Raw genomic sequence first — 26,539 nt, forward strand, 5'->3', positions numbered from 1 at the left:
ATAAAACCCAAAACATTTTTTTAGGCTTGACACACATATTATAGTTAATCCTACTAGGGGGAGGCTTAATTTATTACAAAACTTAAAATAAATTCTATTACTGAGCTTGCTGCTGGGCTTTGTTAAAGCATGAAGCATGTTGTATTGAGGCATGAACCCCCCCCCTGTTGTATTAAGGAAGCATGAAACCCCCTGTTGTATTAGGGAAACGGAGGCTTCCTTAGACCGTTTCCTGGTTCAGGCCTACCCAAAACCTGCTCAGCCCACGGAGAGAAAGAAAACCCATTAAATCTGTGTACCTGGCAGTTAGCTGCATTTTAATTTTTACAGCACCCTTCACAGAGGGATGTCGTATTTTTATCATTATTTTGGGGCTTTATGTGGCCATGCAAATAGTGCTTACCCAATAGTACTTAGCCAAACTGAACTGTTAAAGTGCTGTACAGAGCTGTGTGATGAACGTGCTTCTATAGTTGGAAAGAAAGATTTTACGTTCTAAAGGCTCAAAGTTTTATTTTAGCCCAAAACATACCAATATTGTCTGTACCAGCCAAAAACAAGTTTCTTAATGCCCAACTGCAAATCAAAGGCTCTATATTACATGCTGCCAGGTTCAGCATATTTGTGTGTTGTTAATCACTGGTATAGCTACATATTCACAGGTTCCATTACAAATTGTGAAGCACGCTTGCAGTCTCTCGATTTACATACAATACATCAATGCTCCCCCATATATTCCCTGCACTTGGTCACATGATCTATTTTGTCACGTGACCAAATGCATAAAGGTCAGGACCACTGAACTGTGTGTTACCAATGCATGGCCATAAAGAGGGGCAGGACCTGTCAAAGGCTCCCTAACAGCCTAAGGCCTAATCCACTGTTCCTGTTGTGCTTATGAAAAAATGTACTTCATATTTGGTTCATTCAAATTAGGCTAATGGAGCAAAAAATAGATTTTCTAGAAGCATGGTAGATTTTAATGGCTGGATTATAAATTAATGTTTATGAGAGTTACCCTTAGTGGTAGTAACGGTAGCTGCATGCTACCATCAAAGAAACTTCTGATTGGCCAAGTCCACACACTAGTACAGTGCCCACACCTTTGTTTCTCTAGCTGTACATTAACGGTGTCAACTGCCACAAATAGAAGACATACACTTTCAAGCAGGAAGTGCAAACAGAAATGATGATGATAAATGATGGCAAACCCATGCTAAGCAATCAGTTTGACTATATGCACCTAACAACAAAGTGACCAGCTGCAAAACGAATGGGAATGTTTATATCAGAATTAGGTGTGTGACAGACCAGAACATGACTGTGGCCACAATTTTAGTTAAAAATGCTGTGCAAAGATCACTGACCTACACTATCATTTTAATGACAAAGATGGGTGTGTAATGTTTCTGCCACACCAGCAATCATCAGACTAGATTAATCCAATCTGATGTTCTAGCCTACGTTTGCCAAACTAACAGTTTTCATTTCGAAATTTGTGAGGCAAATAATTTAACAGATAACACAAAACGCACAACAAATGTAGAACAGTCTGTTTTATTACCTTATGTAATAAAGTTTTTTTTATTATTTTGTATCATTTTTGTACAACATACATTAATTTGTGTATCAGATGTTAAGGGATGTGGATATGAAGAAAAAATTTGGTGACATCACAATATCTTACAACAATACACAAGGAGTCTGAATTTGTTCAATCTCTCAGTGTATAACAAGGGTGGAGAGCAAAGGCACACATAGGTTTATGAAAAAGTAAATAAATAAAATGAACACATGTTTAGCCATAAACACATGGCCAGGTACAAAAATACTGTAAATGTTTATATCAATAACAAACCCTTAAGGGGTAGTCTATACGAGTGGAGGGATTGGAAAACTACAGTTCCCCAGAGGAACCAATTAACATCTTACTGTATTGCATCTGATTGGCTGTTATGAGCAACATTTAATTTTCCTCAAATTTTACAGGGTTCGATTTACTAAAGTATGAAGGTGAAGAACAATGAACCTGGGGCCACTTCAAATATCCAATCATGAGAAAAGAAAAAAAAAAAAAAAAAGTTTTTCTACTACACATGATTGAATTCTTGATGTGAACTCAAGTTTACCTCGCCTCACTTCACATTGTAATAAAATCAGACTAAGCATTGCAAAATAGTCTTTTGTAGTTTGGCCTGGTTCACACTTTAGCGTTTCAATGTGCATGGCTGATGCATTTGCATTTATTATTCTAAAGTCCATTTGAACTTCCAGTTATGAGCCAAATCAGCTCAATACTTTCCATGTGCATCAAAACAAAAGGTGTGCAAAGTCTTAAAGGAGAACTATGATTTTCCCCATAGTTCTCCTAAGGGTCACGGGAGGACATAAACTAGCGTCCTCCCGTGATCCAAAGCTCAGTATATCGCGAGCTACAGCTTGCGGTATACCGAGACCGCTGCAGCCAGGACGGATCACGACATTACTGTCGAGATCCACCCAGCTGCGTGATGACAGCTGGCTCTGCCTATCTAGAGGCAGAGCCAGCTGTACCCGCCCCCTTCCCCATCTGTTCCTCCACACAGCGCTGGAGGATCGGAGCGGGGAGGAGTGACAGTCATGGCTCTCTGCAGGGACATGATCGAGAAGTGAGCGTGCAACGGAATCCAGCCCCTCCCCCTGTCTGCAGAGATACCACTGATTCTACACAGAAAGTTGGGGTCCCTCTCTACAGCATGCTGGCAGGTTTTTCTGGTCAGGCTGTGCCCACTTTCTAACAAAAATAAACCGTAAAGCTCACATTACACCTAATAATGTGACTACACACTATTTGTGCAATCAATTTCAGAATTGCTAACTTTATGTCATATGAGGACCTATCTAAACTATCCAATCAGGCAGGGCCTTGCACTACATATTTCTTGGTAGAACTAAAGAGCGAATGTACAGTAAGTTTGATGGGTGTGTGTGCTGTAAGCTTAAGATTATGTACACCTTTTGTTTTGATGCACCTGTATTTAGCCAACTTTATCTAAAAGTTCAGTTGGGCATGAAGAAAAACAAATGTTGCATCCTGTTCTTAGAATTCTTAATGGGGAAGGGGGGGGGGGGTTTTTTCTCAAATTAAAATGTACAGAGTGCATTTTCATGCATTTTTTTTTTTTACATACAGTCACAATCGTCTAAATGTCAGCTAAATGCAAGACTTTTGAAAACCCACTGAATTAAAATGCCCGTTACAACCCTGCCATTTAATATAATGGCACAGATCTGCATTTATTGTGTAGTTTTTAGTGCATCTAACTGCACCAAAATTGTAAAAGTGTGAACCAGCTCTACGCAATAAATGGTAAACTAAAGGAAAATGTCCAACCCTTTACTTTTGCCATACTACTGTAATTAAAATTGTCCAGTTAAGTTCACACTAAAGACTTGTTTTTCAAAGACTACTCAAAATTGAGCTCTGCTTACATATTCAGCTTAATATATTTCTTTATATACTGTAAATATAATTTGTATTTTCATTTTTTCCCCCCAATTACCTATTTTTGATATTAATGTAAAGCAGAAAGACCAACTCCCAAACTAGAGCCCACACATCTAAGAATTTACTAGCAATAATTAAAACTATGGTATTATAACTGCACTGCAGTTAGCATCATCCACTTTGCAGTAGATACAATCAGTATGTCTGCCATTGCAGAGTTCTTTGACCTTCATGGCACATACGTATTCACATAAATGGAAGACACACCTGGAATGCAACATCTACTATATTTAATGTGTCTGGCCTTTATGTTCAGTATTAGGGAGTACAGAAAAGTCTAGAAAATACATGTAGCTTGCCTAAAAGCTAGCACTTGGGTAGTAGTATAAGCCCAATATTTATTATTTTGTTTCATATTAGAAATTTAAAACCACAATGTTAATGATAACATGCTATCCTATCACAAATGTTTTTATAACTACTCTGAGCACCTCATGCATTCTTTTCTTATGAGCTGCAATAAGGCCACATTCAACATAAAAGGCAATGTAACACTCAGTGAACATTTGATTTAGTCGCAGTTCTAATAACAGAAAGAGTGTAGGGATAGAAAATAGACACAGGACATCCGCAACTAACAAACAGGTTGAGCACCATGAATGCCCTTAGGAATTTACCATCACATGACTTTGGTTGGTTGGCAAAACCCTGTGCCCATTTACTATAATCCAATCCATGATTTGAGCTGGGAATAAATCAGAATTAAACTCGTCTTTCTTGGCATCACCTAACCAAACCCATAGGGGCTTTGCAGGACTATTAAAGTACATGATTACTTTAAAAAAATAAAAAAAAAATTCCACCAGCCCCTCTCAATACACAGAGCTGTGTTCATACTTATCTCCCACACTGACTGCAGACTGGCGACAAATATCTAGAGCTAAGCTGCCCATGCCTGCACACTAACTTCGCACAGATTTGAATAGGTTGTTGTTCCTGCTATAGGTTAAGTCTATGGGACATTAGTGTGTAGACATGAGCAGCCCTAGTTTTTTTTTTTTAAAGGCCAGGAAAGCAACAGCACAGGAGGCCACGGTCATTAGAGCAGGTAAGTACGGACCTGTAACATATGAGCATTGGAGGAGATAGGGACAGCTCCTTGAATTTAGGGGGCTAGGAAGCGAAGCTGGGAAAATTGTTTTTAAACGTGTACTTTAAATGTAATTCCTTCTTATAATGCACTAATAACAGAAGTGAAGTTTCAGATTTTTCCTGCATCTTAAAGTCTAACCTAGCATTAAAACATCCTTTTTTGTTGGATTTGTTGGAAATATTGATACCTGAAACCCTTGAATAGGCATGCAGAAAGAATGGGTCTAAAAGTTTAGATTGGGAAAAGAATGACAAAATAGTTTCATTCCTCTGGGACGCATTGAGCTATAGAACAATTTTATATGTTTTATAACTTTCAGTCATACAAAGTTCACTGTCACATTTAATCACCTTCCAAAATGTAACCGTTAACCGTGGCTAATGTTGGCATACAGAGTAAGAGATGAAAAATTGTTTGACTTTGATAGGCCAAATCCTAAGTACACAGAATACAAAATATGTGCATTAATGACAAACCAGAGAAAATGGAATGAAATGCAACCACCCTTGTTATACACATTATTCTAAACCATCTTGATTTTGTAAAATCATTTACATATGACAGGTCTTTAAATTACTAATTTAATCCAATTAAATAAAATCTGACAAAACTGGTATAAAAGTCAACACAAAAAAACAAAAAGTTAAAAAACAAGGTCTCTAAAGTATGTTGATACAGATGTTATAGTAGGTTTTCCAAAACATATACTCTGAACAAAACTAACCAAATGGAAAAAAAGAAATAAAAAAAATCATTTGTAATGTCCTTCTGGTTTTCCTACTCTAGCAGTACTCAATTACAGCAGGAGCCAGCCTGCTTTAAAACTAACTTCATTTCAGACTGTACATACATACTGTGAGTGTGGTTTGGATAGTTTTTACGGAAGCCAGCCAATCACATTCCGTATTACATCCAGTGTGCACACTAGACATGAAGACAGTACATTAGCTGATGCATAATATCACCATACTGAAATGATATGATAGGATAAAGGAGTTATATTGGGAAAGGAAAATTCCACCCACAACAGTGGACATACTGATAGTATGATACAAGGGTGGACTAAGAACAAGATTGGCACATCCAGAATGATCACATGTATTACAGGGTGCAGTACTGTCTGAGGGATTATGGAGCTGTGTCTTACGGCTACATTCTTCTCCAGCCTACTGTGGTTTATCTCCAAAATACCCAGGAGGCACTGCAAGAACTGGTCGGGAACAAGGAGGTATGAGTAAATAATTAGTGGGTAGCTATCTGATGGGAGAAGGTTTAGGTACTACAGCTCACAAGTACACAAAACTCAAGGTGTAAGGCACAAATTTACATGTGGAAGAAAAGGTTATTCACAGATATAATTTTCCCATAAACAACCTGTAAGATCAGTCTATGCATGGGTTCAAAGCTGGCAGATTACTCAAGTTCACACCATCGGTGGATCTCGTTTGCTGACGTACATGCAACATGAAATAGGATGGCAGAGCACAAAATGGTGCCTTCAAAGAAAATAATCACTACTGACGAGACAATGCTGACAGCATCGTCATACACAGGAGTGCAAGATATTTCACAAGGAGGATTTTACAGTCCCCACATGAAGTCAAATTAAAAGCGAGATCCTTGCTTCTATATGAAATGAAAAACAAATGTCAAAAGGCCCAGCCAGTGAATCCTTTCAATCAGAAAATAAATATTCCCCTTTTAATCCTATCGGATCTGGATGGTTCTGCAACATACTTGTTTGGAAGTCACATACCCTTCCTGGAGATGATAGAGTCAAAAGTATATAAAAAAGGAGAGAGGAACAAAAGATGAAAATGAAGGAAATTATCCAAATTTTAGAATGCCAGCACAAAATTATTTCTTCTGCCAATTTATTTGAAAAAAATAAAATAACTCAACTACTTTAGTTAGCAGTGTCATGTTAAATAAGAACCATAAGTTCATTGTCATTTATTTGTTTTTTTTCTCCACAAAAGCTGCTCATAAGGTGATTTGCAGGACAGTCATTTCCTTAGGAAAGACAAAATGAACAATAAATAATCAAAGTTACTATTGTTAACTGGTCACATGTTATTTATTATAAAGAGAAGTGTAGCAGAGATCAGGAGGAGCTGCGCCCAGTTAGGCATCCATCTGCTAGTCAAGCGGCTGTAACACTGATGGGCATTTCACAGTATCTGCACATAGTAAACGTCTGCCATTTATTTAATTTTGAGTTGGCATTGTCTCTGAAGTCATGCGTCCCTTTCCTTTGTCCTGTTGTCCGTTACTCTTCTACCCTCCGTCTACCAGTCCTGGAGGAATATCAGGAGGTAACTTTCAACATTCAACTTTGTGCTTTTGGCTCATGAGATGTGATGTTCTGGGGTTAAGTCTTACAAAGACAACTGTTTAGAATTGTGTGCAAGTCCTGCAGTTGCAAATATAAACCATACATCACATAATTTTGTAAGAAAATATTCACTTTTCTTTTCCAAAGAGTTTGTAGCTCATCGATCGCTTTCTTGGAAATTGTAGTTTATTGATGAAGTTGCAGTACACTGGCTCATAATGGCAAATTCTTTTTAGCTGGTATTCAACCCTTCTGATCAAATTATGTACATGCATCATTGGACTTAATAGAAGATGAAAATGAAGGTTTAGGAGGTACATCTGGCTTTAAGGAGGGAGTGCGTTTCACACCTGATCTGGGCAGAGAGTTATAAGCATTGACGCTAGACTGCCTTGTAAGAGTCACTGTCTGCCCTTGAGCAGCATTGAAATGTATAGAGTCTACTCTTTGTGGAGTAGGGGGAGGGTTGTCCCCTCTACCAAAGCTCTGATGTCTGGAGAGATGAGACGAATTTGATGAATTAGTATTGTTTCTTTTGAGAGTTGAAGATTGGTGAGTTCTTGTGAGCGAGTTTGTAGGATAGTTTCTCTTGTATTCCACACTGTATGCTGAGGAGTGCATGTCTATTCGTTTGCCCATCCCATTCTGGGACATTGAGGAACTTGGAGGACCTAGTGACGCCTCTCTTTGAGGTACTTTTGGTGGAATGCTATCTAGATTTTCCACCAAGTTGACACCGTGATTTGGACTTTTGCTGGCAAGGTGCTCCTTAATTGTTTTGTACTCTAGAGTAGAACTCTGATTTTCAATAGAGATTTGTGCCACCTCTGTTATTTTAGGCTGGTCTACATAGTCGTGTTGATACCCTTGCTGAGTTATTGGAAGTACTACTACACTTGGAATGTGACTGGGTGATGCACGAAGAGGCAAATCAGTTGGGATAACAGGTGATGGCATTGGTGGCATATCTTTTGTGCAGGCATTAATAATATTTTGGTTTCTTTCCCAGTCTCTGCTACCTCTGCTGGGCTTTCTCTTTTGTTGCAAAGTTGGAGTGGACTCAGGAGTTGGTAGAGCTGCCAGGTCTAAGTGGTGCTGCTCAGCTTTGATTAACATTTTTGCAGTTGTGCCTGGGGTGGCAAGTTTTCCATTATGCATTAAGGGTGTAAGGATGGCCTCCGGTTTAGGCTCCTTGCCCTGACCATCACCGAAGAGTCCACTTAATTTGGTAACACTTGCCATTGAACCTCTACGTGAGTGACTAAGGTCTTTGTCTTTCCTCTGGACCACATCCACATCTCTCCTGCGGTGGTCACAGATACAGTACACAATAATTCCAGAGAAGACAGCACCCATGACAAAAGCAAGAATTACAGCAATGGCCAAAAGTGGGACTGGAACAAGCTGGTCGTGACCTTTGAGATAACTTTCACGAATCACCCCTGCAACAAATATGACAAAAAGTTAACTAAGTTAAAGTGTATAAAAAACATAAGCTATTGTCATTTTTTTTCAAAATACTTAAAACAACACCATATATAATAAAAAAAAAGAAAAAAGATTTTATGCGTCTCATGTCTAACTTTTTTAGCCCTATTTTAGCTTCGGATAATGCATGGTTTGTATGTGTAAAAATGGGTAAGTTCAACTCTCAGGGAAGACTCTGAAGTCGCTGTTACTATTTACTTGGTAATCAAGAATGTCGACTGCAATTATACATATGTTCCCCCATCATCTTGACAGCATAAAAACGAATGTGTCACATTGTCATGTTTGATTAATTAAGTAAAATAACATATACTATTCTAAGTGTCATAGCTGTGGCCTGGGGATAATTCAATGTACAAAGTCTTATACTGATGGCATTATAATTAATGTAATAAATTGTATGTGGTGCACACAATAAAAAATGTTTGTGTCAGAGTATTTACTCAATATGAATGTGTTCTAGATACTAAGACGACCTAATGTAGGATATGTAAAGGATGATATACCCCCCCTACTGTAAATTATCATTCACCAAGGAGTTTAGTGCCAACAGAAGTGCACGAGGCCACAGGCCAAATGTATTGTAGAGTCCTAGGATTCCAGGTTGAATTTTAATTGCCTTAAGGTAAAGCTAAATTCAGTCACTAAATTCTCATTATAATAATTACTATGTACATTTATTTTTTAAAAGGTAGTTTCAATCTTTTTAAACCTGCAGCTTTTATTGCAACAATACCTGGCAATGTTTGGACAACACCTTTCTCCCAACTGTGCTCCTACATTGTTACCCTGTCACACAGGTCCCTGGGTTAAGACCCCAAGCAGCCTTGCCAACAGGCATGGTCCACTGTTACCACTATCCGAAAGTCCAATCCAGAGCAATGATGCAAAGCTAAGGCTGGAGTGTGTGCATGTAGGCAGGAAGTGGCTGGAAGAGGTCAGCAGCAGTGAGCTGCAACAATAGATTAAAAAGGAAGTTAAAAAGTCAGTATTTTATATATTTTTAAAAAATGGTTTACGATACATAGGGGTAATGTATAAAAACTAGAGCAGAGAGAATCTGCAGTAGTTGCCCATAGTAACCAATCAGCTTTTCTTTTCAGATTGTTGAAAATGAAAGATAGAAACTAATTGGTTGCCAAGGACAACTGCAACAGATTCTGTCTGCTTCAGATTTGATAAATTTCCCTCATAGTGTTTTAATAAACTAAATGACTAGTCAGGGTTTGGATTAACTTTAATTTAATAAAGAGGGAAATCTATTCCATATAATACCCTAAAATGAACGCACTAGAACTAACCCATACATGGACGGAAAAAAAAATATTTTGAATGGAAGTTAATTAAAAGTTATGGCGATTAAAAAAAACAAGTGTCACAGATATTGAGGCGTACACGTATGCACACACACTGTGTGCACACATACAAACACTACATATACTACATATAAATATAGTATACAATTATTAATGAATATTACTAAAAATATTCCAGATGTTGATTAGGATAAAGATTCTTGGTGACTGGTACAGTATCCAATGGGGGCTATCTAAAGTAAATTACGGAAAGAAAATAGGAAGAAGCACAGTTGTTTCCCATACTGACCAATTAGGATGAAATCTGATGAATTATGGGAAGCTCGTCAACTTTTTCTTCTCTCTCTTTTTTTTATATATATATATAAATGGCCCAATTACCTAATAATTACTCTTAACAAATAGAATCCTTTTTTTTGCTTTGGACTAAATTATATCTAGTGCTTCTAGACCTGATTTGGATACATTATATAATTTTAATTGATAACGTTGTGAGATGTGAAAGCTATAAATAGAATGAGCAATTCAAATTTTGTTTCTTCATTAATGTTTGTAAGCCTTGCATTTTTTTTAAAACTGCATGAGTTTATTCATAATGTGATCTTCAATTCTCTGTTTTTCAAATTTTAGGTTCTGATAATACATATTTAATTTAAATGCATACATTGCAATAAATACAGGCACAAGTAAGTTACGACTAAAACTAAAATTATACTTAAACATATTAAGGAAGAAAAAAAAGAACAGATTTAAAAAGCACAATAAAAAAAACTTGCACATATGCACTGGTGTAAACGAAGTAGTGAAAAAAAGGTACTGCCCCTAAAGTAATGCTAGCTGTGTTGCAAAGGTGTTTTTTTTTTTATGTAAAATGTGTTCACTTTAATAAACAGGGTGGCCAGAGAAAAAAAATCAATTAGGATTAGTATCCATTAGAAATTCTAGACCCATTTCTAATACATGATGATAGCTATATCTATAAAAGTCAAAACTGCAGAATTATATTGCACCAACTTACTACTAGGTCATTACAATTTAGCAATAAAAATGCAAAAACAATTTAAACTTCTCTAAAATAGTTAACAAAAATAATTAAAATAAATAGCATATAATACTCCACTGCTATTTATGTAAAATTATCCAACTATGAAAATTTAACAAAAAATTAATATGCAATCATGTAAATGAGCATCACATGATGCTAATATAAGATGGGGTAAGGTGCTTTCATATTAAAACATTGTTAAAGTTAGCAAGTGATAGGCAAAAGAGCAAATTAACCTAAAATGCAACCTGGACTGGTATAAACGACTCCTGTAACATTCACAAATATACTTGTATTTTTGCATAATATGTACTTTTTGTGACAATGCTTAAGCGACTATTTTCAACTATTTTAGGCTCCATTGACACATTTCTACTCGCGGAAACATGCTAAACATGAAAAAGAATGCATTTCAATGGGCATCATTCACACTAGGGCAGCATTCGCGCGCTATGTAAACTCGTTTCCCAGGAAGAAGTCCTAGTGCAATTTAATGGGCGGATTAAGCGGCTATTACTATAGCTATGGTTTTCTGCCGCAAACACCATGTGTGAATGGAGCCTGAAGCTCTAAGAGGTTCCATAAAATGTAATTTCCGTTAGTAAATAGGACTTACTTTCTCAGGTCACCTAACTTGTTTGTTGGCATAGAGGCATCACAATAATGTTTTTCCTCTACAATAACTGGCCGGTCTATGGATATTTAATGCAGGGCCTCTTCGTTGCCTATCAGAAGCCACTACTGTATGGTAAGCCTTAAAGATCCTACAGATTCATAAAAGTTTATGGAATGCTTAAATTCATACAATTGTGAATGTTATAAGAGGCATTTAGACTTTTAGCAACTTGAGTTTTAGGTTTTAGGGCCAATATTAATGCTGTTGAAAAGAAAACAAAAAAATTAAAACATTTACAACAAAACAATAAAATCTTTAGCAGTACCCACCTAATAGTTCTGTGTTAGAGTTATTTGTGTGTATAGTCGAGCCATCAATCTCCATTTAATTTATGGAAAGTTACAATGGAGCCATAGCAGTCTACAAGCAGCTGTATTTTCCTTTGCTCCAGTTTTAATAAATCAGTCCAATGGTATAGGCCATACTTAATCAAGGAAGGGCTTAAAACATTTTTGAAGTGGGAGGATTAGGAGGTGTCCAGCTATGCCAGTTTGTATTTAAAAAGAGACATGTGCTTGCACTACGCTGACAAAATAGTAATCTGATTATCTTAGTAAGAAAAGAAAAAATGCAGCAAGTAAGGTCCTGCACAAAAACAAAAAAGGAAGAACTGGTGGTAGGATTTCTGATGGTGATAGTGCTCATACAGGGCTTAGAAAATTGAAGTCTGCTTATTTTGCTTTGTGCAAGAATAGATTTATCAATCCCTACATGTACCACTGGTTTGGTTCTGTATGGTCCTCAAAATAAAATAAGATATTTAACTGCTAACATTGCAAACATTTCACAGGGGGATTAAGCTTGATCCAATATGCAGCTGTGGAAGACTTGTTTTTTATAAGCCTTAATTAGTGATGCATTAGTCATGTATGATGCTGATTGTTCACCCAGATCATGTACTGTATGGAGCCTCTGTTTCCAGCCATTGCCAACCTCGTTGAGCACTTTCTAAGCAGGACATGACATCTAAGGCATACAAATAAAGCTTTTCTCTGAGCTAAAATGTGAATGCTAGTTGAAACACCAATCATGTCGACTGCAAAAGAAATAAAGCAGAGTGTCTGAATTCTTTAGGGCAAGTAAAAAGCCATAGCTGTTCTTACAAATCTTGTTACAGTTCTGTCTGTCTTGCTGTCAGAAATATATTCCATTGATTAGGGCCCAGTTATACATCATTGCTGTGTCAGTAACTACCCTGCACATCATATATACGATGATGAGACACTCTCTGTGAAGCTGAATGAACTTGGCTTCATATATTACTGTAGATATACAAACGTGCTTTATTACAAAGGGTGATTTGTTATGTAGCATGCAGATGAAGCAGGGAATATTTGAATAAAGCATCCAACGTGGATTTTCAGCAATAATTTATACTAGGCTTCAGAAACTAAACATTACTTTCTGTTCTGACAGTTTCTAGGGATTTGTTATGTGAATAGACTACACTGAAGTGAAAACAATTTCTCAACCATCAAGCAGAATAATGCAGAGTATAGTGTCAGGTGCTGCAGTACACCCAGACTTCGCATCACTATGCGCTATGACACCCTACCCTACCAAGTGGCTTTCCTGGGAAAGAGTGAGGAGACTGCAGATGTACCATTAACACAGGGGTGCCCATTAGGTAGATCGTGATCTACCAGTAGCTCTCAAAGCTGATGCTGGTAGATCACGAAGGGTGTGAATGGTGGCCCCTTTATTCCATTTTGGTATATTTATTTAGCTGTGCACACATGATTACCTATTAGCCTGAGTCTGCTGAGCCAAGCTCCCTGACACCTTTCTGGTGGATACTGGTGGTTGAAGTGCTATGTATTACATCAAAGAATATTAGTTTACACAGCCTGCTGCAAAATACAGCAAGGTGAGCCAGGGGAGAGAGAAAAGACAGCCAGGAGAGAGCGAGGAGAGACAGCCAGGAGAGAGGACAGCCAGCCAGGAGGATGAGAAAGGAGAGCAAGGATTGACAGCCAGGAGAGCGAGGAGAGACAGCCAGGAGAGAGAGAGCGTGGGTTTTTTTTTTCCGTTGGTAGATCTCATGTAACTCATCATTTGAAAAGTAGATCAGTAGAACACTTTGCTCAGTACACATGTGTATGCAACTCTAACTCAATATGCTTCTTCTACAATTGCATACTCAACTGTATCCAGTCTGATTGATGCTTGGTTAATTCTACAATAGTTAGAGGGCACCTCTCCCATATGCGTAGGATATTGATATTTTATTGACCAGACCCACCTTATGAAACACCCAATATAATGAAAGAAATGCATCAATGTTAAAGTCATTCTTATGTAATTTTTTTAATTAAATTCAATGTTTAGCCCAACATTTTTATTTTTGATTTGGTTTTGAGTAGAGTAGGGAAGACTTGAAATCCCTGTCAAGATTTCATGGTGGTCTATGTTCACACTGGGTAGACATACCCCCTCTATCTGTCTAAGTAACCATTGCCACTGAGACAGAATGTGATGGGAAACACAACATTTTTCGGTTGTCACAAGAACAAATAATGAAAAGGTAAACCTTCCAATGGATAAACTTTTCCAGGGACAACTGTTTAGTATTTCCTTTCACTTCCCTATTGTATCACAAGGACATGAGATGGAGAAATGTACCCAAAAGGTACACAGGAAAGTTAAAAAAAATCCTAATAGGCATTTCAAACCTTCCCTGTCCTAAAAAATTGCTATACATACACTATGTTACCAAAAGAATTGGGACGCCTGCCTTTACACGCACATGAACTTTAATGGCATGCCAGTCTTAGTCCGTAGAGTTCAATATTGAGTTGGCCCACCCTTTGCAGCTATAACAGCTTCAACTCTTCTGGGAAGGCTGTCCACAAGTTTTAGGAGTGTGTCTATTATGCGAATGTTTGACCATTCTTCAAGAAGTGCATTTGTGAGGTCAGATTCTGATGTGGGACGAGAAGGCCTAGCTCGCAGTCTCGGCTCTAATTCATCCCAAAGGTGTTCTGTAGGGTTGTGGTCAGGACTCTGTGCAGGCCACTCAAGTTCCTCCACCCTGAACTCACTCATCCATGTATTTATGGACTTTGCTTTGTGCACTGGTGCGCAGTCATGTTGAAACAGGAAGGGGCCATCCCCAAACTGTTCCCACAAAGTTGGGAGCATGAAATTGTCCAAAATGCCTTGGTATGCTGATGCCTTAAGAGTTCCCTTCACTGGAACTAAGGGGGCCAAGCCCAACCCCTGACAAACAACCTCACACCATAATCCCCCCCCCACTAAACTTTACACTTGGCACAATGCAGTCAGGCATGTACCATTCTACTGGCAACCACCAAACGCAGACATGTCCATCAGATTGCCAGACAGAGAAGAGTGATTTGTCACTCCAGAAAACACGTCTCTACTTCTCTAGAGTCCAGCGGCAGCGTGCTTTACACCACTGCATCCGACGCTTTGCATTGCACTTGGTGATGCAAGGCTTGGATGCAGCTGCTCGGCCATGGAAACCCATTCCATGAAGCTCTCTACGCACTGTTGTTGTGCCTATCTGAAGGCCACACGAAGTTTGGAGGAGGTCTGTAGCTATTGACTCTGCAGACAGTTGGCGACTTCTGTGCACTTCAGCATGCGCTGACCCCCCTCTGTTATTTTACGTGGCCTACCACTTCGTGACTGAGTTGCTGCTGTTCTCAGTTGCTTCCACTTTGTTATAATACCACTAACAGTTGACCGCGGAATATTTAGTAGCAAGGAATTTCATGGAACACCTGAATCCAATGATCTGGAGGGATGTCCCAATACTTTTGGTAATATAGCGTACACACTAAGCTTAATGCCCATGCTTACTAGAGTGTATTTCCACTTTTGCAGATAAATTGGGATAACACCTACTTTATATTTGTTATGTTCTCATTCACATAGCATAAGCTAAAACAAATATTTAAAAAATGCTTTGTGCAATTTAAGTTGCCTTTACTTGGGTTAGGATTATAAGTTCTACTTGACTTCTTCTTTGTGATGTTAATAGGTGTTATAAAGAGTGAGGGGTTTTCATTATGATGTTAATAAAGTACAATCCTCAAATTTCAGTCCTAAATCTTTCTATGAGGACAGATCACTGAGGGTGCTCAGAAAAAAACTTGGATTCAGCCACGAAGCTGACATTTGTTTTTTTGTAATTTTCTCAAAATTGTCTGCAAAAGTGGAAATACACTTTAAGGCTCCAGATTTTGTCTGACTGCCCATTAGAAATGAATTAGCAAACACATCAAGCGTGAACTGGCCCCATTTAAAATAAATGGATTGCCCAACACAACACATCTCAATGCATAATAACGAGCACAGTAATACTGGTGTGAACAAGCACTGTCGTTTGAGCTTTTCAAAATCACAACAATAACTTTAAGTCCAGTATTTGCTATACAATGAGCATAATAAATCTGTGTAGAATGGTAATAATAATATGAAGGCTATGTATGTTACAGAAGTGTAGGTCATACATTATAAAACAATAGCTGACCACATATAAAAATAAATCTTTCACTCCCTGTTGGCAATAAAAATATCTGGAATTAAACACTTGCAGCATATGTTCATAAATCGTATAATGCACATAGGAGTGAAACCCTACTACTTCAGAGTTCACCACTAAACCAAAGCAACTTACTGTAAGATTTCACTATGGTATGCTAATGGCCTGAGGTTAAGTAGATATAAACTAGAGAGTTACCTAGAGTTCTCAATATACAGTGTTAAATGCAGGCTCTTAATAAAAAGCAGCTAAACATATCCTTGGTAATGTACTGGAAGCCCAGACATTGAGTCAGAAATGTGCTGAGCTGGCTATCACCAGTGACCACTGTTTGCCCCTCAGGCCTGTTCTGGAGATGACAGCTCAGCTCTAGAGCATTGGACACACACATAGCATAGTGGTGGGAGACTGTGTGGGGACAGGAGAACTGCCTAAGTGATATTAGGATTCCAAGTCAGAGTGTATCATTTTCCTGATGTGAATACTGAATAACCAGGCAGTTCAGCTAAAGAATGTAGAAAAGAGGTCAACTCCCTCTTAAAAGCATTAATCATTAACACCAGGGGACATCTACTTGGCGCTGACACAATGTTCTCCTTGCATACAGCAAACTTCCCTAACACTATAGATTGCTAATTTAATTTAAATTTAAAAAAAAAAGATTTATAGTAAAAGTTGTACATACACAAAAGAACATTGTGTAATAATTTAAACACCTTTGATTAGAATATATTTCACTTTACCAGAGGAAACTTGGACAACGTCAGGATGACCTACTACACATATATCTTATCCATCTCAGAATTAGGTTTGTAGTTAGGTTAAAGGAGAAGTACTGGGAGAGTAAAATATACTCTGACACTGCAGCTATCACACCCCGGCTCTACAGATCGAGAGATGAGCAAACCTGCAGAGAGTGGTGAATGTCAGTCACCGCTCCCCACAGGGATCCCCCCTTCTATTCCTCCAACATTCATTCAATGGACAGGCAGGGCTTGGGGTGGGCACAGCTGGCTCTGACTCTAGAGAGGCAGAGCCAGTTGTCAATCAGGCAGCTGGGTGGATCCTTCCACGCTGCAGTGCAGCTCTGTGCTGTCAGCAAATAGCATGCAATAGCCTGCTATATGCGGAATTTGGGTCACAGGAGTACATTATTAACTACTTGCTGACCAGGTGTTTACACCCCCTTCCTGTCCAGGCCATTTTTCCGTATTCAGCGCTGCAGTACTTTGACATTTATTCCGTCATGCAACGCTGTACTGAAAAAATTTTTGTACCATTTTTTGAGGAGAGATAGGTCTTTCTTTTGGTGGTATTTATTTACCACTGGGGTTTTATTTTTTTTACTACATAATGGGAAAAGGTTTTGACAAAAAAAACCTGCTTTCCCTACGTTATGTTATGAAACATTTATTATCCAATTTTTTGGTAAAATATAAAAGACAGGGTCACGTCGGGTAAATAGACACCAAACATGTCAAGCTTTAAAATTGTGTGCGCCTTCAAAATCGCAAAAAACTACCATGCCTAAAATTGGCCATAGGCAACACTTTAAAAGCTTTTACTGCTCATCAGTTTAGTGCTATCAGTGATAAATGGCCCTAAAAGTATTGCTCACACTCCCATTTTCACAGCGATATGTAACGCGTGGCTTAATAGTTTTCGCACGTAGGCGCACCCGACGCATGTTTATGTGTGTGCACGTGGGGGACGCAAAACATTTTTGGTGTTTTTTAACGAGACTTTTTTTTTTACACTTAACTTTATTGCTATCACATAGTGAGATAACAAGCCCCCTATGTGACAGCCAATATACAATGACAGGTCCTCTTTATGGAGACATCAGGGGCCTCCAAGACCCGTCACTTTGGGACCCCCAAAGATGCTGATGAAGCAGAGGTCTGCTTCTTGTCTGGCTATAGCAGCCAGAGAAATGACATCAAAACCGGAAGTGATGTAATAAACATCGCTTCGCCTTTAGAGAGGAGAGCTCAGCAGTGGGGAAATGCTGATCTCTCCTCAATCATCCCTGGAAACAGCCGCTGTGCCAGTCCCTGGCCTGCAGGGGGGGACAGCGGAGCCCGGGATAACCAGCAGCGGCGTTGAAGGGGGGGGGCGGCAGCTGAGGGGGGCTGTGGCAGCGGAGGGGGGAAGCTGTTTAGTGTCATACAAGCAATCAGCCGGCTGTAGAGCCGGCCGAACACTTGTATGTAACAGTCGGTACCAGCTGTCTACATTCCTAGCAGGATTCTGCTCGCGTGCACCCAGAATATAAAAATGACATACCGGCACGTCCACCCACTAGAAACAGTCCGCCATCCGCCGTGTTTCCACAATGGGTGGATGGCAAGTGGTTAAATGTACTCCTGTGACCTAAAAAAGAACTAAAGCCACAAAAAGGTTTATCTTTAGTTCTCCTTCAACCCCTTAGTGACGGGAGACGAACACTGTACGTCCCTGCCACTAAGTGTCCAAATAACTAATCACGTACACTGTACATGATCAGCTATTTGGTGCTCTGTAATGCTGGTAAATGCTGAGAATCAGCAGTTACTGTTCATTAATGGATGCCTCAGTATTGAGGCATCCATTAATGAAAGAGTTAAGCTTTTTCAGACACCCAATCCCTTTCAGGAATCGGGTGTCTGACAGTGAGAGCAGATCGGTATTTACTGCTCTTGTCGTCACTCTGACAGCTGGTACTGGGATCCTTTGAAGAAACAATGTTGTAGGCTTCTGATCGTTGTGGGAAAGATCAAAAGTCTTCAGTGACATCTGATCCTGAAATTCTGCAGGATCAGTGTCACTAAGGGCATTATTAAGGGCAATATAGATATGTGTGGGTGCACTAAGTAAGAAAGTATATTACTAATGTGGAAGAATCACACAGAAAAAAAGTAAAAAGTGCATCAGTCATTAACAGAAACCAAAAACAAGCTTGGTCACGAAGGGGTTAAAAATGGACTTGCAAGCTTTCAGAGCATCCATCTTGAGCATCAATACTTTGTTAATGGTAATTTACAATCAACTAATTGTACTGGTGATTAACTCTCAACTCTGGGCATTAACCCCCACACTCTTTGCCTCTCTTCCACAGCAACTAAATGTTGACCCATTTCCTTACCTACATCCGTGGTCATTTGGCATGCCAGGTCCCCGGTCTATCGCCTTTGGGTGGTCTTTCCTTAGGTTTCAACAGTCCTGCTCTGGTGATGTGAATGATTCCTAGTGGCTGTCCAGAGACAGCATATTCCCATGCTCCACAAGAATGTGCAGAGTGATGACATCCTAAAAAGGCATCTGGTTATCACGGTCACAGACTGCAGCACTTTATCATTGGACGTAATTTCCAGAAGCAGAGCCAGCAAGGCACATGGACACCTAAAGAGTAGTTTTTTTTTAAAGCTAATACATGGGTGAAAGGAGGTGGGAGGGTAAAGAGATTTGCCAAGAATGGGCTTTAAAAGAGAAGTCAGTAACAGATATCTGTAATCTAAATCTACGCTACTGAATAGTTATAATAGCGCAGCCTTTCCTTTACATGTTTTTTTTTAACTTTTATTTTCTTCCTGTGAAAGCAGAAAATGTCAATATGTAAAGCTCTCTTTTCTCTGAACACCTGAAAAACTATAACATACAATAAAAGGTGCTGTCGGGAATCATATGAAAGAAAACTAAAGGCTTTGTTAATTTACAGTTTTACCTTCCTCCTCCTATTTGTTAGAGATAAGCCTGTACTATTATAAATAACTGAAAGGAGGAGAACCAGATTGTTACAAATGCCCATTCCTGACTAGCTCTTTTTAAATGTATAAGCGATGGCACGTGTACATTGTAAACTTTGTCAGAAACAAATGAACGCTCCTAAGATGGCAAAAAAACCCCCTGAATTTCAGCTGGAATGAATGCAACCTGAATGTCAACCCATCGCCAGCAATAAGCAGTTGGCACTGAGATTATGGCTTATTTAAATCCAAAAAGATAATATATTGCAGTTAACCAATCCTTAGATATGATACTGCATTAGTTTTATCTGGCGATCCAGCCAGTAATATGCCTTGTGTCTTAGTCCCCGAACTCGGGATAACACTCTTAGAAAATTTACAGAATGTTTTTCTTTACTGTGTGATAAAGGTGTTACCAATATGAATAAAAGCTGACCATTGTAAGCATAGTCATAGTTAACACTGACACGAACTGGACAGCTTGGCCTGTTAAAGAAAGCTAACAGACTTAGTGGCAAGATCGACAGATAATATAACTAGGTTACCAGTATGGGACGGAGTGACAGACTGCAACATATAGATCATTTTTGATTCATTTAAGGTTATGTTCAGTCAAATTTGCTCTGTTGCAAATTTCTGCAGAAGAACTTGCCCAATGTTGAAGGGTATACAGGCTGGAATCAGCATAGCATATCAGCATCTTGCAACAAAGGTACCTGCCCATCTTTTCCAGCCTGGTGTAGTGTGGTAGCAGGCATACATTTCATTTTTAATTTTAGGGGAATAAAGCAGATCAGAACTGGAAATATTTGTGTATGTCTGACAGCTGCAAAAACAGCCCAGTCTGCCGTGAAACTAAAACCTAAGAAACAAGAAAATGATTTATTAATCTCTTTACTAACTGCAATAGTTGGACCAGAAAAACCACATTGCTTTTACTTACAGCTTTTTGCAAAGCATAAGCATCCATGAAAGACTATTAACAGTTTGCAAATGTTTACAGAATGCAGCAGCAGGTACATATAACCTATTATGTGAGTTTACTAATAAATTATAATTCAATTGTCGTTTAGCAATTAAGCAATGAACAACCATGTATGACAGACATCTGTAGAATCTGCTGCAGCGGTTTGTAATTAGAGCAGATTAAATTTCCCTAAAACTATGCTTTCAGGATTACGTTTATAAATCTACCATTTTTAGTCTCCAATTCATTCCCAGGTTTTCACTCATTGATCCTGCCAGTGCTGCTGTTATGCCCTTATCTCCTGTGTAAAGTAAAAACACTATGAGAACGCTGCCAAATTTCCAACTGTGATGTCAGTCCTCTACTCTGCATCTCCCCATTCAGCTGTGCAGTGAAGTCATCAAGTCACCATATCCATAACCCTATAGGTGTTGAAAATTAAGAGATAGTGCTACAGGCTTAGATCACTTACTCTATCCTCTCCACCCGTGCCCCCCCTCCATACTAGCTCCGATCGATATACAAGGCTAATCATGCAGATCTGCTTTATATGTATTTTGGTGTAGATTTTCCTTATACTTCCAAGCAATGTTCCTTATTCCTCAAACGGAATATTTGAAAGTGTAATTGGTAAGTTGTTCTTGCAGTTAATATATCAGCTTAAACAATATAAAATGTTACACAGTGATTATTTTATAGTCTAAATCAGGGGTTCTCAACCTGTGTAACCTCAGGACCCACATTTGTCCTTGGTCATTAAGTCGTGGCCCAAGTCACACTGCACTGGAACGCAGTCAAACTGTGGTCAGGAGTTGTATTTGGGGTGCCATTCAGAATGCAAGGTAGGTGCAATTGCGTGGTAAAGTGAATTAAATCACACTGGACTGGGTTATTAACACACTATACTAGTGTGAACGGGCCTTTAAAAACACTGACACACACAACCTCACACACTTACATTCTCATATACACCTTTAAAAAAAAATTTCTTTTTTTTTTTAAAAGATCCACCCAGTCTCCCTACCTTACGAGAACTGGAGTGGATCCTCAGCCTGGGGTGCAGTGTGGGCTGTTGTGCTGTGACAGAGCTCCATCCATATGTGCAGTGATTGTACAGCTCCCTGTACAGTGTCGGGAGCCAGAATGTGACATCACTCCGGTCCAGGCACCTCTACATGGCATTCAAGGGAGCTGTCCAATCAAAGTACTTATGGATGTAGCTCCCTCGCAGCCATACCCCCAGCCCATCGCACCTCAAGCTGACAGTCTGTGTTGGGCCGCATATCTTGAATGGCTGCTTGGCTTGAGAATTGACAGTGCTGTGCTAGGGGGGAGGCTGAGGAGCCTCTTACCTAGCGCAGTGGAAGGCACATGGCGACCCACTGAAGACGGGGTTACCACCCACCAGTTGAGAACCATGGGCATAAACCAAGCTTCCCTGCGTTCTGGGGCGTGGTGGTGTTATTCATGTCAATGTCTCCACTGACACGCCTTCTGCCCACAGTGCGATCGCCTGCACCGGAAGGTGTGGCACCATTAGCCCTCATTCACACGAGAAATGGCAGGCCCGTACCGTGCGGGTGTCTGTACTCATACGCTGACAGGATGGATCCTGTCTGCGTCCGAGCAGGGACACCCGCACGGACGTGCAGGTTGGGTGAGTGTAGGGCGGCATACGGCCGCGTACTCCCATAGAGAAGGACAGGCTGCTTCGTACAAATCACATCAGCACCTGTCCTTCCCAGGAGCTTCCCATGGCCATGCACGCAGCGCGGGGAAGGTTTGTTCAGTGCCAGTGTGTTCATGGCACGGAACCATGCCATGAACACATTGGATAGTGTGAACAAGCCCTGAATCAGTTTGTTGATCATTCATCTATTTTTATCATTTAACACATTACGGTTATTATAAATTTGCACATCTCTCCCTGCCTGCCTTTCTAAGCCGCCAGGTCTCTGGACAGGCTGCACTCTCTATCTAGCTATCAATCTGCCACGCTGGGGGGGATTGATATCTATCTGCTGCACTGACGACAGTGCAGCCGGCACTTTAACTTAATCGATATCACTACGCAGGCCGAAAGTGGTGAAACAGTCCCATCTCTTCCCGGGCCCTATGAATTCAGCTGGGAGTACGGGGGGCTCGGGGAGAGAGGGGACTGCTTCACTACATGAGGAAGTCTCCCGCAAGCTGCTACAATGCATCCCTGCTCTGGCTCCCTGCCAAATGGGGCAGGAGAGCTTAAGGACGCAGTGACCCACTGAAGGGGTTGAGACCAACAGGGGTCTAAATGATGCTTAAAATAAAAATGTCTGAAACATTTTCCTTTACAAAAGGACATATCTAAATATTAATTCCTAGTGAATACAGGGAACAGGATTTCTTTTTTTTCCCCCTCACATTTGCCATAGAAACAGTGCTCCTGTTCCTACAAAGATTCCACAATCCAAGCACAATTTTATTTTTCAGAATGAGCCTATTAGTATCATTCACTCAACTACTCAAGACTCACTGCTTCAACCTGCTTCCCTAATGACTGGGCAAAGAATACTAAAACGCAAGACCAATTGGAATCAATTGAAAAAGAATTTAAGAAGCTGTCCGTCCTTCAGTGCTTAGACAGTAATGTGGAACAGATGGCATTGTATAAAACCTAAACATTGGCAAATGGACGTGGAATGCCATAAATTAAAGACAAGATTTTTCATGAAGCTACTAATTAGTTGCAAACTTCCAATAATGGAATGTGTTGCAGCCAGTTAGTTGTGCATGCAGTGGGTGTTAAAGCTATTTTGAGCTTTTCATCTTCAGGCAAAGCTTAGAGCGGATGAATGTGATTCAGCCTACTTGCCTTCCTAGCACCCTTCGATATCATTTGCCTGTTGTGAAATTATAACTGCACATCCAAGAAGCTTTGCTGAAACTGTCTTCAATTACTCCCCCTTTATGTGTTCACTACTCCTATGATTTTCTGCAAGTATTGTCATTGAGACGCCTATTGTATTATAAAATGGAACAGTAGCTTGCCAGACTCATAAGAAAATTACAGAGAACATGTGGAGAATTAGCTAAATAATCCCCAGATGTGTATAGTATAAGGTCTGTGCTAGACTGTCTCATGAAATATGACTAACATGTTAGGCAGAAAACAGACTGAACTCTGTTACCCAAGATAAACAGTACTTTGGTGATGCAATTTTTCTGTATTGCACAGTCAAGGGCTCTAAAAAGTACAATGTTATCCCTCAAGCCAAGTAACCAATACTTACCAAAATCCTTCTTTTGGTGGAACAGTCATGGCGTTTGCACCAAAGGAATGGGGCCCAGCAAAGTTTTAGCATTTAGCTTTATTTAAAATGGTTAAATGTGGCGCACAATGCGGGGAGACTTGGACAAAGCTTAAAACAACTTCACAAACAAATGCTTTCCCAATTTTAGGTGGAGTGCGTCTCCAGATTCAATGGTCATTTATTTTTTGAAATGAACAGATTTCTTATTGCAAGATATAAGTGGAATGCAAGTTATTGTTTATTATAGCTATAGGAACACTGCACTTCAGTCATTGTTCTCCACACTGGAAAAAAAAAGGCATGTGTGTGGATGTGTATTGGGGCCAGAGGAGTCTTAACAGTTATTGCAACAAATGACAAGCAAAAGAGCAGCAATAATGTTGGTAACCAAGAGATGTTACCATCAAAAAATCAAAGTAACCTTGTCTGAAATCTGAGCAATTCAAACTGATCAAATGGTGAAAAAATGCCTAGAAATCGAGTTTAACTTCAAGGAAAACACATGTCAAAAATGTTCTGCAAATCTTACCTTTAGTGTTAGTGAAAGATTTAACTTATTGACAAATGTCTCAAAATTTTCACTGAGGCAAATTTCCAGAGGACTATCTTGTTAGCAAGTGACTTTAACTGCCCATAGAGATCTATCTCAAATTGTCGCTCTTGATCCCACCCATTCCCACATTCCAACCCCCCCCCCCCCCGCAACTGATTCTTTGAAGTAAACCAGTCATGAAATAAATATGGGTGCCTCTACTGCTGACTTCCTTCTGAAAATGGTGGCTGAAAAATGATGGCCCTAAACAAGAATACAATTATTATTATTATACACGAAAGACCAGAAAAGTCAGAAACCCTTATACGCCTTCTTGTTGTGCATCAGTGATTTAGATTGAATTTAAGATTAAATCTGCTTCATACATTTCAGGTGCAGCAAAACAAAAAATGTGCAATATCTTACAGTTGGTATTCTTTAGAAAGAAGCACCCTGACTAGAATGGCCTGCTCTCTGGTTTCATGCAGTAGAGAAGTATCCTTGCTATCTTTATGGAAGCAATAGTCTCTCTGCAGAGATCCAAAACACCCCTGTAAATCAGACCTATAGCACTCCAATCAGTAAAGATCATGCTCCCTGTTGACGGGAGAGCTATAGACCTGACAAAGCAGGGTGTATGTCAGAGTACTGCAGAGATACCCATACCTCCCCAACTATTCCCCATTTGAAGGCACTCTCTCTCGTTTGGAACCAAATCCCTCTGTTCCTATTTCCCCCGCAGTTGTCCCTCTTTTCAGGCTGAGGTACAGATATCTATGAAAAGGCACTATTTACCAAAAACATTATACTGCCCTTTGTTTTGATGAACATGGAATGCCGATTAAAACTGAAAGCACAGCTGGGATTTAAAGTATTAGAGGACCAGCACTTCACCCAGGCAATTAGCATTTCCAGAAAAAGGTCTGCAATTGCATTGTTCATGTTTCTTTTATGATAGGTGTACTTTAATATGATGGGTGACCTACCAACTAATAAGGGGATTCAAAAGGGAAGCATGGATTTAATTTTTAGGGTCCTATGTGTACACGGCTATTATCTGCATTAGAACGGCCTCTCCCCATACAAGTCCTACAACAGAAGTGCAAAAAGCAAATGTAAGCAGTTTAATGCAATTTAGAAGAACAAATGCGGGTCAGAAGGAGTTCAACTAACGGTCAACTATATCTGTGAAGGAACTCACACTAATCTCATATGCAAGCTGAATAAACTTGAAAGCATGATGCATATACCCATCTACACAAGGCCTTGCAGGTAAATTCAGAATTAGCATACAAATTAAGTTCTGCTTATGCATATTTTCATCCTATGCTCAGTTTCGATTGCCCAGGTTGCTGACAAGTTTGCTTTAGCACTGAATTAAGCAAAAATGTTGAAATAAAAAATACACTATTAAAGTGCAGCAAAAAAAAAACCGCTCATTTTGTTTTTACCACTCTAATTATGGAAAGGCAGAACACACAACAGTTTCAATTAGCCGCTTTTGACCTTAGCCTGGAGAGTGGAGGCACCTTGAATGTCTAAATGGCTTTTTTACTGGTTGTCTTGCAGACACCAAGACACGTAATTCTGAGCTGTGTCCTCTGTGTATACATCTAAACACAGCTAATGCATCTTGAAAGCCTTCAAAGTTGTGCCTCACAGTCTCCTTGACAAAGCAGTTATTGGTTCAGTCAAATTAAGATAAATAACACCAACACACAAAACAACATAATGTGTAGAAAAAACAACAACACTGTAAGCAGTATTTTAATGGAAATAATTTAAAGCCTGAGTAGTTACTGTATAGGGCTAAACCCGAGCAATTAGTTATTTTACAAGTAAGCGTGATGTGTGCTTAAACTGTTCTACTTGTAATGTTAAACTTAGGTTTGTTTAAATTAATTCAGAAGATTAAAAAAAAAAAATTAACAAGGATTATAATATAAAGAAAAAAAAACCCAGATTCAATACAACTGAAAGAAATGGCCATAGCTTGTTTTTCAATAGCTTTTACT

The 26,539-nt window shown here is 39.4% G+C and overlaps 1 protein-coding gene across 5 annotated transcripts in view; it reads right to left on the reverse strand.

The window, feature by feature from the left end:
• SEMA6A (semaphorin 6A) overlaps positions 1-26,539 on the reverse strand; it is a 198,364-nt gene that overhangs the window by 21,249 nt on the left and 150,576 nt on the right. For 4 of the 5 annotated variants that reach the window (XM_018563106.1, XM_018563105.1, XM_018563104.1 and 1 more), the window contains one exon: positions 4,804-8,417. The exons of the other annotated variant lie outside the window; for it this stretch is intronic. In XM_018563106.1, the coding sequence (XP_018418608.1) occupies positions 7,237-8,417 (1,181 nt within the window). In that variant the 3' untranslated portion in view covers positions 4,804-7,236. Of the gene's footprint in view, positions 1-4,803; positions 8,418-26,539 lie in introns of those variants that run through there. 5 annotated transcript variants of the gene reach the window in all.

The sequence above is a fragment of the Nanorana parkeri genome, unplaced genomic scaffold (genome assembly GCF_000935625.1).
Source record: "Nanorana parkeri isolate BGI_ZX_2015 unplaced genomic scaffold, ASM93562v1 scaffold632, whole genome shotgun sequence".
Lineage (NCBI taxonomy): Eukaryota > Metazoa > Chordata > Amphibia > Anura > Dicroglossidae > Nanorana > Nanorana parkeri.